This window comes from Oreochromis niloticus, linkage group LG23 (genome assembly GCF_001858045.2).
Source record: "Oreochromis niloticus isolate F11D_XX linkage group LG23, O_niloticus_UMD_NMBU, whole genome shotgun sequence".
Taxonomy (NCBI): Eukaryota; Metazoa; Chordata; class Actinopteri; order Cichliformes; family Cichlidae; genus Oreochromis; species Oreochromis niloticus.
Genome location: NC_031986.2, coordinates 14,299,731 through 14,314,128, shown reverse-complemented (window position 1 = coordinate 14,314,128; position 14,398 = coordinate 14,299,731). Strand labels below are relative to the sequence as shown.

Genomic DNA, 14,398 nt, shown 5'->3' with positions numbered 1-14,398 from the left:
TCTAAAACCTGCAGGGACACCAGCCCTCGTGGACTGAGATTGCCCACCCCTGATTTAAAGTCTCACACATAACCCGACGAAAGGGGGGGGCTACTTCCAAATAGAGCACATTTCAATCATAATGTTGTAAATCCAAGCCCATTATGTATTCATGACTTGAATCCTGGGTTGTGTGAAATCCCAGAAATAAACCCTAGACAAAGTGAATCTGTGAACTAAGGTGTAGGTCTATTAGGTTATGTTGTGGTGATCCTCGGGTTGGGGGATGGGTGTTCATACTGGAGTGCAAAATTAAAACCAATGGAAGATGGACAAGTAAAAGTTCAAAGCCATCAGGTGCTCAGTTTAGAAAAAAAAGAAAAGAAGAAGAGGAGAAACAAGCAAAAGATGCAGGTAAGCAGATGTGTCATTGGATAATGGCAGGTCATCCTGAAACAATCAGAATCAGAATACTTTCTTAATCCCTAAGGAAATAATGTGGGTTACAGTTGCTCCAAGAAGAAATGGTAAAAATAGTAACAGTAACAGACTAAACTCCAAACAATATATACAATAATATAATATTAATTAGTCATTGTCAATTGTTGATTTGTCCTGTTCTCATTGTATGACACATTATAATGGCTGTTTGGTAGCCGTTTGCATACTATCCATACTTTCTCTCTCTTCATATCCGTGTGTGTGTGCGCATTTTTCTCTGGTGAAATTCAGTATGGTTCCAACAACAGTTTTATGTTAATGTACAATCCTTAATGCGTTTCGTGTGTGTGTGTGTGTGTGTGTGTGTGTGGGGGGGGGGGGGGGGGTGGTAGAGGGAGTGTTCGACAAACAGGCTAGGACCGCCACTGGTCACCACACCACATCATCTGCCTCCATTTCACCCTAACTCAGCATTCTCTTCTGTCCTCCTTAAAAACATCCATGAACCATCTATATGGTTTCCTCTTTTCTTCCTGCCTGGCAGCTCCATATTCATTTTTCATTGTCCAATATATCGACTATCCTCCTCTGCACACGTCCAAACCAGCTCAGTCTTGCCTCTCTAACTTTGTCTCCAAACTACTCAACATGAGCTGTCCCCTCTAATGTATGTCATGTCAGTTCTAATTTTCTCCTTCCTACCACACCAAGTTTGGCCTTCTGTCTTTTTGTCTCTTACATCTTCAAACCATGCCCCACAGCAGGTCTCACTACCATCATGAAAACCTTCCCTTTCTCTCCTGCAACGGTCTGTTCTTAATAAATAAATAGTCTTTTTTTTAAACAAGTATGAACAAGTATTTCCTGATTAGTACAGTTGTATGGCCCTAAATTGTGGCTGATGTACCACTGAAACTTATTAAGTCGCGGACACCTGTTTCTTTCTTACCAAGAAAATACTGTCATTACGAATTTATTACAGGCATTATTTTAGACGCCCCAGTCTTATTGGGGCCCTGCGAGTAAAATACGCGGAAGTTGCAGGCGGAAGTAGCCTCGACGGAAGCGGTCGGGTCTGTCAGGGCAGAAAAAAATTTGCAGAATTTGACACAAAGAGGTGAACCCCACCAAACAACACCGCTAATCCCCCCTTTTTCCTCGACACCGGCGTCCGCTGCGATGATCCTGTTAGAAATCAATAACCGCATTATCGAAGAGACGCTGACGCTCAAGTTCGACGGCGCATCCAACGGGTGAGAAATCATCGCTACACCTGGCTAGCACTGCTAGCTTCCCCTTTAGCTTCTTACAGAAGATGACGGCTTCATTTAAAGAAACGGGGAAGATCGGGTGCAGCAGGTTCAACACAGTTAAGCTATGTGGTATTAACGAGTATTTATTTTTTTTGAAGTGCCGAAATACACATAGAGTTAGCTTCTTGCTCTGCCTCGACGAGCCGGGGTGTGTCTGCACGGGCGGTGTTGTGCCAAAAATTGTAACCCCGTTGAATTTCATCTCCCCTGGCGGTTCTCCCACATACCTTGGAGATAAAACAACAAAGCACACAATAGATACTTTGGTTATATTTACACTGCACTGCCAATAAATACGAAGCAAATGTTTTTAAAAGGTTACATGGCCTTAAGGGAGCTAGCGGCAATAAAGCTAATTTGTAAGCTTTTTTTTAATGATTAAGCTGTTCCACACTGGTTGATAACGTCATATGCAAAATCACAAACAGCCTATAGTAACTCCATAAAAAAAATATATTGTATATTTTTAAATAAAGTGAGGACTTCATTTCAGTTTTCTTTTTTTCCGCACACAACAGGTTTGTCAAGGCAAACTATCTGCTCATTTCCGGTGTCACTCCACCACGGCAGATCAGATTATATGCCCGCGGTGTTTTGACTTAATAAAGACCATTTATTTGCCTTCCGCGGCACTACATAAAGCTTTTAGTGGCTAAATGATAGCCAACCATCGCCCATCTCTCTCTGTTTCTCCTGCTTCCGCATTCCTGTAGTCAGGCTGAGTCAAGTCTGCGCTCTTTGCACAGCCAGCGGCTGTAGCTCCTCAGAGCATGAGCGTGTGGACAAGTCGTTGCAGCATCCACCTTTACACTGTTGATTTGCTACTGTGCATTCTCCAGGCATTGCTTAGATTGTTTAAAAAGAGACTGTCATGTCGAGGTGATTCATTAAAGTTGTGAATCCATCATGAGGTGATTACATAAAACATTAAAATGTTTTGAATTTTAGCAAGCGCGCTGCTTCATCTTGCAATTAATTTGTGTCCCAGTGCTTGGCTGACAGCGGGAGTAATACCAGTATTGTACAGTACTGTAACTTGAACAGCAACTAACAGGTCCTGATCAGATTATAATGTAGAGGAAATAATGAGGGCCAGTTCTGATTAACTCCCCATCCATGTATTTCACAAACTAGTAACCAGCTTACCGTGAAGACACCCTTTACTAAACTACTCTACATGCGTTGTAAAGCTAGCGATACCGTTGAGCTTTTATGGTTTTATCAGAGGAAGTGATTGAGTTTGGTCAGCTGCAACTGCTACTAACAGTTCTTTTTATTTCTCCTTTTGCAGAATAATGTCTGCAAATTTGGGAGCATTTGTTTATTTTATTAAAAAGGCAGAATTTCCCTAAAAATGGCCAAAAACTTTCCTAAGACTTGGCAAGGCCCCTGAACATAGGAATCAATTGATATTGCCTTGTTGACCAATGTTGAGCTATTGCCATATAAGTTGTTGACATTTATGCTGCTTGATTCATGCCAATGGTTTGTATTGATGGCAAATAAAGTCCAATTTTAAAAGTAACAAGAAGACGGGAGAAACACCTGTCAACCATGTTATCGTCTTTTTAAAAAACCAAATATCGGTATTAGTATAATTTTTAAAAAACTATTTTGGATGGGCTCTAATATTTATATCGTTTTAATCATAGAAATATGATAATGTTTTTAAGAATCTAGTGGCAGTAATTGTAACAAACAGGAAACAAAGCAATAACTAGCTAGCTTGTTTGAAGTGTGTGGCTTTGACTGGTGCGATGACCCTTTTTGTTCCCTTTTTAACCATCAAGGCTACTTAAACCTCCTCACTACCTCCAATGTTTCTTTATTTTTTTTGATGGTGTTTAAGATGGTGAATTGAACACCAGCTTTGCAGGCTTAACAAACTTGTCTCCTCATGTTGTTTCTTTTTCTCCTTGCAGAACCAAACCAGAGGCCGTCGATGTGACGTTTGCAGGTGAGCGTCTCATGCAGCAGCATGCTATTTTTGCCCCGTTTGTAATATATTTGAATAACCATGTTTAGATTTTAACACACAGTTTTGATAACATGGCTCTCTCAGCCGAGTTGAGTCGTCATCATGAGTGTGCCCTTTTTGGTGTCTGGATAAGGAAGTTCTCCAAATTAAATCAGACCAAATAATATGAGCCAGTGTTGGATGTGTTGCATGACATTTCTTTAAATGACTTCAGTGTATGTGTGTTGTGTCATGCAGTATTTTGTGTAACCCGCTGTGAAAAAGGTTGTAATGTGATGTTTGGATTTGGGCAATGCCTGATCAGACACAGTCAAGTTGTCTGAACACCTGTTTCAAAGTTTGAAGGGTGATGCTGATGGTGGTGTTGTCTTCAGTTTCCTATTATGCAGCTAGCTTATTGCACATCTTCCTGTAATCAGTGTTGAATCTGAAAACATGGACTGAGATTACTAACTAAGACATCTCGTTTGTCTAAGTGAGGAATGAAAAGATCGAGGAGTTCATTGGAGTCGTTCTTGATTTGCTCACCGTGTCTCCTGTGCCTATTTCAGCCATGATTGAATGTGTTTAGCACCTACTAACATGTATTTTATTTATTTCTTATCCATTCCCTTGTTTTGTTCTGTTTTATGTTTGCACAGCACTTTGGTCAACACGAGTTGTTTTTAAATGGGTTTTATAATGAATTTAAAGTTGAGCATTTCTCCCCCGCTGGTATTAACTCTGTGCCTGTGTGCTGCAGACTTCGATGGCGTCTTGTACCACATCTCCAACCCCAATGGGGACAAGACCAAAGTGATGATCAGCATCTCTCTGAAGTTCTACAAGGAGCTGCAGGAGCATGGAGCTGACGAGGTAAAACACACACACAAAAGAGAGAGAGAGGATGGAAAATATTTCTCAAAACGTGAATACAAAGAATCAGATGATTTTTTTTTTTTTAGCATGTATGACACAGAGGCCTTTGCAGAGTATTGATTTTAGCTGGTTTCACATCCTCTACAACACAAGCACATTCTCGTTATACAGAAAGTGCAATTAAGGATAACCTTAAAAAGGTCATTATTATCTATAGTTTAAATCAGGGACTAAAGCTGCTTTGTATGATTATTCATCTTATAGCTGTCCTTTCTGCAGCTCCTCAGTTCACCCTCTATCTGGAACCACACTGTAGGTCCTGTCTCTTTAAGCCACGCTCTCTAAAAGCCCCTTTTTTCTGATTAGCTGTCCCTCATGTGGGTTTTTACAAACAGAACCCACTTCTCATAAACTCCACTCTGGCCGTGGCTGTGATGACCATATAAGTAGATCCACAATGATGTCAGCTCGGCACAAGAGTAGGAAAAAGCAGTTGTGAACCGAGGCTTAAGTACAGTCACAGGGGTTACCTTTCCATGCAGTTGCCTTATTATGGCTATGCTTAATATGAGTCAGTTATTGTTATTATATTGTTTTAATGTGAGTTTAAACTTCTAACATGCTATGGAGTCACAATAAACCAGCCCTGCATGTCGAGCTGCAAACATGGGTAGAATCTGGTATAAACGTCCACCACACTGCTGGCTATCTGTTTACACCAGTACAGTCATGTGATAGAGTCTGTACCACGGTTTGGTGTCACTTAGAGGCCTGTGTCCTTTTATATCTGTGTTGGCGTTTGATACACACACGCAGCATTATTCAGTGCTGTGCGGTGGTCTGTTTATGCTCTGTTGTTCTAAGCAGTGAATAGAAGCTGATCAAAGGTAGATTAAGGGAGAAGACTGCACAACCAAGCAAAATATATGTTTTGGTTTCCTTTTAAAGGGGGTAAATCAGGGTGGTCATGGCACCTGCTGCTTTGTTTTGCATTTTTTTTGTGTTGGCGTTTCATCCTTGAGCGCACTAAAAGTGCCCGAGGTTCATCCAGGCTTGAACATAAAGGACCTTTAGTTTTGCTTTGTTCTTCAGCACAATATATGATTATTTTAATGAAAAGCACTATAACAAACGTGAGGTTTTTTGGGGGGGGGGTTGTTTTTTTTAGTGGCATCTGATTGAAATATGCTTAGCTTAACTTTGTTCAGTTTTCTTCTACCAGATCCCTGATTGGTACATGAGAGAGTTAATCTGGGACAGTGTGTGCAAGTGTCTTTCATTTCGCAGTTGATTTCAGTGATAATAAACCTGAGTGCAAGTGCAACTGTAAAAACAGCCATGGGTTCAGGCAAGACTGCTACTGAATTTGATTCCTGATGATGTTGAGTCGATCATAGATATAAAATAAAAGTAGAATGAGGTCATTATTTCCCTCCGCACACACACACGCAAACCTACAGCACAAGTGCTCTGTTGCCATGTAAGGAAGAAAGCAGCCGCTGAGGCTTTTGGTAGAAACAGGAAGTGTGTGTGTGTGACTCACCCCAGGCGAGGAAGTGCTGACTGCGAGCAGCAGCCACTGTGTATGAAAGGCTTGGCTGCCGCCCAGCAGCTTCGCCCCTCCTCGTTCCCTAAAGCTGGGAATAACGGGGTGAATGGGGGCACATTCATTTTATTCTTCCTGTGAAGAGTCGGTTTGGGAAACAGTTTTTGGATGAGCGGTGCAGGTGCTGTTTTTTAAGCCACTTGTTCGTTCTCACACACACTAAAAACAAAATAGGTGCTACACACATTCACAGTGTTTGCATGAAAGAACCCAATCACAGTTTAAAAAATCTGCAGTTTCCAAAAGCTTGACAGAACTTCAGCTGAGATTTAAAGACAGTCACAGTTGATGCTTGTCTGAGATTACTCTTGAGGTCATCCCAGAATTTTGGTGCGATAACAGCAAAGGCACGAGCCCCTTTAAAATAAGCTTCAACTGCTAAATCAGGGGTGGGCAATCTCAGTCCACGAGGGCCGGTGTCCCTGCAGGTTTTAGGTGTGTCCTCGAACCAACACAGCTGATTTAAATGGCTAAATTAGCTCCTCAACATGTCCTGCAGTTCTCCAGAGGCCTGGTAACGAACTAATCATGTGATTCAGGTGTGTTGACCCAAGGTGAGATCTAAAACCTGCAGGGACACCGGCCCTCGTGGACTGAGATTGCCCACCCCTGTGCTAAATAGTGAAAAGTGATCAGGAAGCATATGAAGAACATTTAAGGCTTCAAACTCAAACAGTGTCACTTTATACTGGATTCTGTAAAGCATAGGCTGCCAACACTCGTGTAATGTGGGCTGGCTTTTTGTTTTTTGTTTTTCATAGTCAGTAATCTGGCTGCAGCATTTTGGACTAACTGTAAACATGCAAGATATGATTGAGCAACTCCAGTATGCAGCGCAAAACAGCAGTCCAGTCTGTGGGTGGAACACAAGGCATGCATAACCACAAAAAAAAGTTTGGAACAAACTGCTCTCTTGACTTGGCTGCATTGATTTGTGAAAGATTATCTTAAAGTTCTTAACCTACGTTTTAATAAAAGGAGTTCAAAGCCCAGGTTATCCATCAGCCGCTCGCTTAGAGGACCAAACAATGTGAAACTTAGCCTTCTTATGGAACAGCTGTTTCACAGGTAAATACAGTTGTAAACCAGCTACATAGTAGCAAAATCAAATGTTATATTGGTATGTCGAGTAATTTGACCTAAAGGGAGTAAGTACAAGGAAGAAGGAACAGACCCCTGTGAGGCGACTGTGCGTGACGTTTTTATGTTGCATTCTTGCTGTTGGTCTGATTTGCATATTGCTCTGTTCATTCCTGAATGACAGGCATCTATTACAGAGGAGCCCCCGATCTTTCATTACCTCCTTGAAACACACACACCTCCTTCCTGTGACAGTACAAGTCTTTCATTGTGCAGCAGGTTTGTTTAGCTACCTCTCTGCTCTGTCGTAAACCACATACTTAAAACGGACATCTCACGCTCTTATCTCTTACACAGATGAAATTCCGGATGTTAAACATGTCGGTGTATGTATGAGTAATTCCCAGGAGGTAGAAACTCCATTACAGACAGTCTTTTTCTACTCTCAGCTCTGTATGATGTCAGTAAGAGTGGCTATATCACTAATGTGATCGTCTCAGGTTCACTGCTGCCGTTCAGATCTTTTGTTTGCAAGGGGCGCTCACCTGGAAGAAAATGAGCTCAAACATCTGCAGGATTATTTTGAACTGTGTCGAGTTCAGAATAACGCATGGTCAGGAAAAAAAGCTCGCTGGGCAAGTTTATCGGCCAGCAGCCGATAGGTCAGTAATACGATTTCTACTGATCAACTCACCTGTGAAGGTGGCCTAAAAGGACTCTCGCTATTGAGCAGGTTTTTCTTGCAATCAGCATTTTAACATCTACACACCAATCCAAGCATTGACTCTACTGCAGTAATTATAAAGCTTCAGTGGCCACACAAACCCATGCTCCTGTGTCAAAAGCTAATGTGCTTCTGATACTCGTCTCGAGTCCTGATATCAGTGTGTAGATCCGTCCACTGTGGTGAGAAGTCTTGGGACATGAGGAAGCTGCCAAAAGTACTCTTTCATTTATATTAGAATCATAAATATATTAATTAATTTATGTTGTGTTCTTAGATATTAATCTGGTATTATATTGAGGTTTCTCATGTGATGTCATTAGCACATGCCATATTCAATGTGATGGAGCCACCAGTTGTTAGGGAAAAATGTGTATTCTCCCAGTGGTTGGCAGTGATTCTTTAAAGCCGCTCGTTGTTGCTGGATCAAAAATCTAGCGATTGCTTTGGTTGCGTGTAGTTTTTCATGTTTGTCTGCAAATATTTGTTAACTGCAGGCCCAGCGGTAGTACAGATTGAAAAGGATATGGATAAGATTCAGCTTGAATCTAATTAGAAATGGAGAACATTGTTTTTTTTAAAGTAAAAGTTATGCCACAGCGCTGCAGCCAACATGTTTCAGAAGGTGCGACTTTTAGTCTGAAAGTTGACCTTTCCCATTTCCTGTTAGCGTCACACTCCTCACAGTATCACTACAGCTCAAAGTCCATCACTTCCCTTTAAATACAGACCGCAGCGGTATGCTAGCAGACAAAAGCAGTCACAAGAAGGTTTTTTGCTAACCGGTCAAGAACTGGGCGTTTTTCCCTATTGACAGGCGGTTGGCAAGGCATCACTGACCAGTATGAAGTCCTGCCTGACTGGGTCTTTAGAAGTTATTTTCCCACCAACTCCCGTCAACTTCCAGAAACCACTTAAAACCAGTGAGAGAATACTATACCGGTAGTTGCCAGATGGTTGCAGACCAGTCTCTAGGCCTGGATGACCAGGACCTTATTCACTTGATCCTACATTGTCACCATGGTTGTCAAACGTCCAAAATGATCGACAGGTTCCCACCACATGGTTAGAGGCCATGTTTTTGCAAAATCTTAGTAAAGTATTCTTCTTCTCTTTTTTTTTTTTGCAAAGCTACCTTAGACATCAAGACTAAAAATATGGAGCTGGAAGAGGTCCTCTTTGATCTCACAGGATTCCCAACACATGTGAAAACTACTAAGATTTCCAAGTTTTGGAAATGAAAGAACTGTTTTGAAAGTGGTTAAAAGAAAGCCTCCAACCTGTGTGAATTTTTCTCCATTGTGCTATTAAAGCCACACCTTTGGAGTCGGGTTCAAAGCCGGGCCTCTAACAATATTCTTCAATTAGCAGAGTAATTATTCAGGTTTTTTTAGGCCCATTGAGTAATCTGTCTTTTGCTGTTGTGCCATAGTTGTTCTGTGCAGTGCAGCTCTTGAAAAACCACAATACGGAAGTGTGTTACAAATAAAGTTCATATTTTTAATTTCAGTTGCTCAAGAGGGTCTATGGGAACTTCCTGGTTTCACCAGAGGCGGGTAAGGTCTTTTTGATCTCTTTTTTCTGAAAGTTTCAGAAATCAGCTGAGCCTTGATGCTATTTTTTTCCCTGGACTGTGAAACTAAAAGCTCTACATGTATTACATTTCAGGCTACAACGTGTCCCTCCTCTACGACCTGGACGTTCTACCGGCCAACAAAGATGAGGTTGTCCACCAGGCTGGCATGCTCAAGAGGAACTGCTTTGCCTCAGTGTTTGAGAAGTATTTCAAGTTCCAGGAGGAGGGCAAGGAGGGCGAGAAGAGGGCCGTGGTCCACTACAGAGACGACGAGTCCATGTGAGTGTGTGCCATGAGAAATATTTAGAAATGCAAAAGTTGAAGATATTTGTTAGTCATTTCATCACAGGTCTTTAAGTGTATCAAAAATAAATTGATGTATTTCGGACCTCGTTCCTGTCATTTCTCTGAAAGCCAACATAACTTGTGGTCGCTTCAGGTATTTGGAGGCCAAGAAAGACCGAGTGACGGTGGTGTTCAGCACAGTGTTCAAAGACGACGACGACGTCATCATCGGCAAAGTCTTCATGCAGGTGTGTGTGAGGCCACATTTACTGATTTTTCTACTGTAGGGCCTGTCTTTGCTTAGCTCTTTTTCCATTAGTACCTACTCGGATCGACTCGCCACGACTCGACTTGGATGGACATCGAGGGAAGAATATACGTGCTTCTCAGCCTGATCGGTCTGTGGCTATCTGTCAGACTTGGGGAAACTGCGTTATTTTTTTGTACCCATTTCCTTCGTTGCCGAGTTTCAAAAATGGCGGTTTTAATTTTCATGAACAAGACGCTCTCATGACTCATCGAGCGACGCCACTGGCCAGCCAATCAGTGGCATGCGGTCTGATGATGACACATTTTAGTACCTGTTTGGATCGCTTGGAACCTCGGCCGAGCAGGTATTTAAAAAAAAAAGTACCTGGTTCCAAGTGAATGGAAAACCCTGAAAACAGTGGCAAATAATTTGCATTACCGCCTTCTACTGGACCGGAGTGGAGCACTTTCATCTAATATATTCCTGTAATGGTATTTATAAATGTAGTTTATCAGCTGCATATTCAACTATTGTGTCATTTGCATACCTATTTTTTTAGTATATGTTTCATTCCAACCACGTTAGAGTCCGCTGACTCCGACTGTATTTCCCTCTTTCTCTCTTTTTCTTTTTTCATTTTGATAATGAAAGAAGCTCTAAAAAAAAGTGCTGCAAACATGTTTTTCCTGTGTGTAGGAGTTCAAAGAGGGTCGGAGAGCCAGCCACACAGCTCCCCAGGTGCTCTTCAGCCACAGGGAGCCTCCTCTGGAGCTGAAGGACACAGATGCTGCCGTTGGGGACAACATCGGATACATCACTTTCGGTCGGTGCTTTGTTTTTAGTTTAACAAAGACTCTCATTTGCTTGTCACTTCACAGCTAACGCAGCAGTTTTAATTTGTTGCTTTGTGTTTTCAGTCCTGTTTCCCCGTCACACCAATGCCAATGCCAGAGACAACACCATCAACCTCATCCACACCTTCAGGGACTACCTGCACTACCACATAAAGTGCTCCAAGGTGAATTCACCTCAGCCAATCACTCCTCTACACTTTATGGATTTATTTACTTGGCAGCACATCATACACAGTGAAGACTGATAGTAAAACTGTTCAGCTTGAATAAATAGTTGTATTTTCCGGGTTTCAAATATTTTTAGACAACAAAAGTTGTTTTTTCATTTTTACTTTCTTCGCTTTATCTTTGATCCAGCCTGATCTTTGTCCCAAGTATTAAATGCTTGTTTTGTTCGTTTCAGTGTTATTTTTGAGCCCGGGGTTGTTTGGGCTCCGTGTTTGAAAGGCCCTGACAGGTACTAAAGTCAGTAAACACACCTGCCAAAGCTGAAAGCTAAAAAACTGCAAACAAGTCCTCCACAGCGATACTGTGGTTTTTCTCTGTTTTTCTTTCTCCACAATGCAAAGTCCTGCTGTCGGTGAGATCTCGCCTGACTACCCCCAAGTGGGCGTTTGTGTAGAGGCGACTCACAATACGAGACTTACTTACTTACTGTAACCCCCAATCAGTGCCATGTTTTGGATGACTGACATTTCATTTGTCTCAGACAGTGAGGTTACGAGGCAGATGTATTTATAGGCTTAAATGTTAGAAATGCAATGACGTAAACTTTGAAAACAAACAACCGCTGTTTTTTTCCAGTGTGAGAAGTTGCGCTTGAGCCATTAGCACAGCACAAAGCATACTCCCCCCCCCCCTCCTCCCCGCAGCCTTGCGACCAGGGGAAATGCGCCAGCACCGGAAACTAAACACTTAACATCACAAGGTTGCGATTGGCATTGAATCACATGTCCCATCTCTTCCGCAGGCCTACATTCACACACGTATGAGGGCCAAGACGTCAGACTTCCTCAAGGTGCTGAACCGCGCTCGACCCGACGCAGAGAAGAAGGAGATGAAGACCATCTCGTAAGTAGCCTCTGCTCTCCTCCCTGTTTCTGTCAAACTTAGTTCAACTGATTATATTTGACTTAACACAACCTTACTCGCACTTTAAAGCTTCCTCTTCAGCTTTAGCGCATTTCAGGTCTCATATAAAGACGTGTTCGGGAATCAGAATAAGCGTCTTTGTTCGTGATAACGTAAAAAAAAAGGCTCACCACCAAAAGCAAAACAAGTGGCGGATTCAGTCTGGAGATGCACTATCTCGGCATTTTTTTACAAGATAAAAGCACTTTTTTCAGCTTTCAATCTGTGTGTTTTTGAGGTGTGCGGTCATGTTGACCTGCATAGTTTTTCTACTGTTTGAAAGGTGCGCATACATACAGTGTGAGCTCAGAGAGGCTTTGCACTGAGGCTAATGTGTAACTGAAATAGGAACGATCAGAAAGGAAGACTGGACGAGTGCCACTCGCAGCCTCGGCAGTTAGTTGATAAACATTTCTGTTGAATCTCAGGTTGACTTTAAATGACGGGAAAAAAATGTTGATGTGAACACAAAACTGAAATCCAAGTGTCAGTCACCTTTAATGTCACGCAATGACAGATTCCCTTATATGATTGGCTGATCAGATGTTATGATAGTGTGACTTACACGAGCGGCACTATCATTTTTGATTTTCAGGTATGCACAAAGATGAATGGAATCTTTCAGTAGCTCTCAGGTGGCCTGCCAAAACATGATACAAACAGGAAATGCACGAACAACAACCTGTAAAGATTTCTTTTTTTAATTACTGAGGGTTGCAACGTGCAGTCCTTTCCTTGAACTGGTTTTTTAACTTGACTCCATTTTTCGGAAATTTGTTTACATTTGTTAATTCAAAGCAGGAGGCAGCAGTCAGCTTAGCTTTAGTATGTGTGACACAAATGAGGGGGGATGTAGAGTGTAGCTTCTTTTTAAAGGCACCCAAAAGAGCAGAAGAGAGTCAGGCTCACTCACTTTTCACTGGTATGTCTTCATTTTTATCATAAGGACATGCGAGCAATGTTCATGTTCTCATCTGACAAAAGGCTGTTTTGTTTGTCTTTACGTTTTCAGTGGAAAGACCTTCTCCCGCTGAGGCCGACCTAAACCTGAAAAAGTACAATCCACCCCCACCCCCCACCTCCTGTGGGCATGCCCAGACGCGCCACAATGAGACTTAACGCCACATCGGACAGGACTTCAGGACGCCTCTAATTCCCCCCCCCACCCAGCCTCACATGTCCAGACTTTTTGGGTTTTTTTAATTCTTATTTGGTTGAATAATAATGCTGGCCATACTTAGGGAACCCCAAGGCTCACAATAAATGGAAAAAGGGCATTCCTTGCTTTGCATAGTTAAAAAAAAAAAAGAATTATTAGTCCTATATAAATATATATATGAGAAAACTGAAATTTTTGATACGATATCTTTTACTCCATTTGGTACTCTTGCTTGCCCTCACCGTCATGATCGATGATTTCAGTCCCTCCCTTCTGTGCTTTCATGTCTTCTGTACCATTGTCATGAAAAAAAGAGAAATAAATCATGCTTTAAAAAAAAAAAGCATCTTTTTGTTCACCTTTTTTCTGATATAACATTTTATCAAGTGAACACAGTCAACCACTGACTTTGCTTTGAATGTAACTCACTGGAGATGTTTGTTTACTGTCCTGATAGAGGATAGCCAAGACTGAAAAAGCTGAACTCCTTTAGCATGTGTTTGGGGACACACAACTAAAAGGAAGTATGGGTTTGTTGCGTGGTGCCAGTTGAGGTGGTTCAGGCATCTGATGAGGATGCCTCTTGGGCGCCTCCTGGGTAAAGTGTTCTGGGTATGTCCACCAGGAGGAGGTCCCGGGGAAGACCCAGGATACGCGGGGAGATTGTATCTCTCGGTTGGCCTGGGAATGCCTTGGTGTTCCCCCGGAAAAGCTGGAGGAGGTGGCCAGGGGGAGGGAGGTCTGGGCTTCTCTGCTTAGGCTGCTTCCCCCGCAACCCGGCCCCAGATAAGCAAAAGAAGATGGATGGATGGGTTGGTTTTGTATTTTATTTAGTCAAGTTTCTTCAATTTTCAAGGATTACCTGGTCCTGGAGCAATCTACACTCACCTGCCACTCCATTAGATACATTTTGTTCACATAGATAACCAAGCAGCCAATCGCATGCATTAACCCAATGCATCCAGGCATGTAGACATAGTGGTCATGGTCAAGCTGAACCCAAGCATTAGAATCGGGAACTAAGGTGACTTTGAACATGGTATTGTTGTTGGTGAGTATTTTAGAAATTGCTAATCTGCTAACATTTTTTCCCAGAAAACCAACTCTGGGGTTTACAGAGAATGGTCTGAACAACAGAAAATATCCAGTGAGCTGCAAAATGTT

The 14,398-nt window shown here is 42.1% G+C and overlaps 1 protein-coding gene across 1 annotated transcript; it reads left to right on the top strand.

Moving 5' to 3' along the window:
• The first annotated feature begins 1,446 nt into the window (after positions 1 to 1,446).
• arpc2 (actin related protein 2/3 complex, subunit 2) lies at positions 1,447 to 13,578 on the top strand. The gene is made up of 10 exons (XM_003458079.5): positions 1,447 to 1,673; positions 3,656 to 3,690; positions 4,454 to 4,566; positions 9,490 to 9,535; positions 9,648 to 9,834; positions 9,995 to 10,088; positions 10,787 to 10,913; positions 11,008 to 11,108; positions 11,915 to 12,015; positions 13,088 to 13,578. The coding sequence occupies exons 1-10, from the start codon at positions 1,600 to 1,602 to the stop codon at positions 13,107 to 13,109; spliced, it is 900 nt and encodes a 299-aa protein (XP_003458127.1). The 5' UTR covers positions 1,447 to 1,599; the 3' UTR covers positions 13,110 to 13,578.
• Positions 13,579 to 14,398: the final 820 nt, after the last annotated feature.

Coding starts and splice junctions, on each gene's coding strand:
- arpc2 (XM_003458079.5), top strand. CDS start 1,600: ATGATCCTGTTAGAAATCAATAACCGCATTATCGAAGAGACGCTGACG. Junction 10,914..11,007: donor CATCGGATACATCACTTTCG/GTCGGTGCTTTG, acceptor TTGTGTTTTCAG/TCCTGTTTCCCCGTCACACC. Junction 11,109..11,914: donor ACCACATAAAGTGCTCCAAG/GTGAATTCACCT, acceptor TCTCTTCCGCAG/GCCTACATTCACACACGTAT.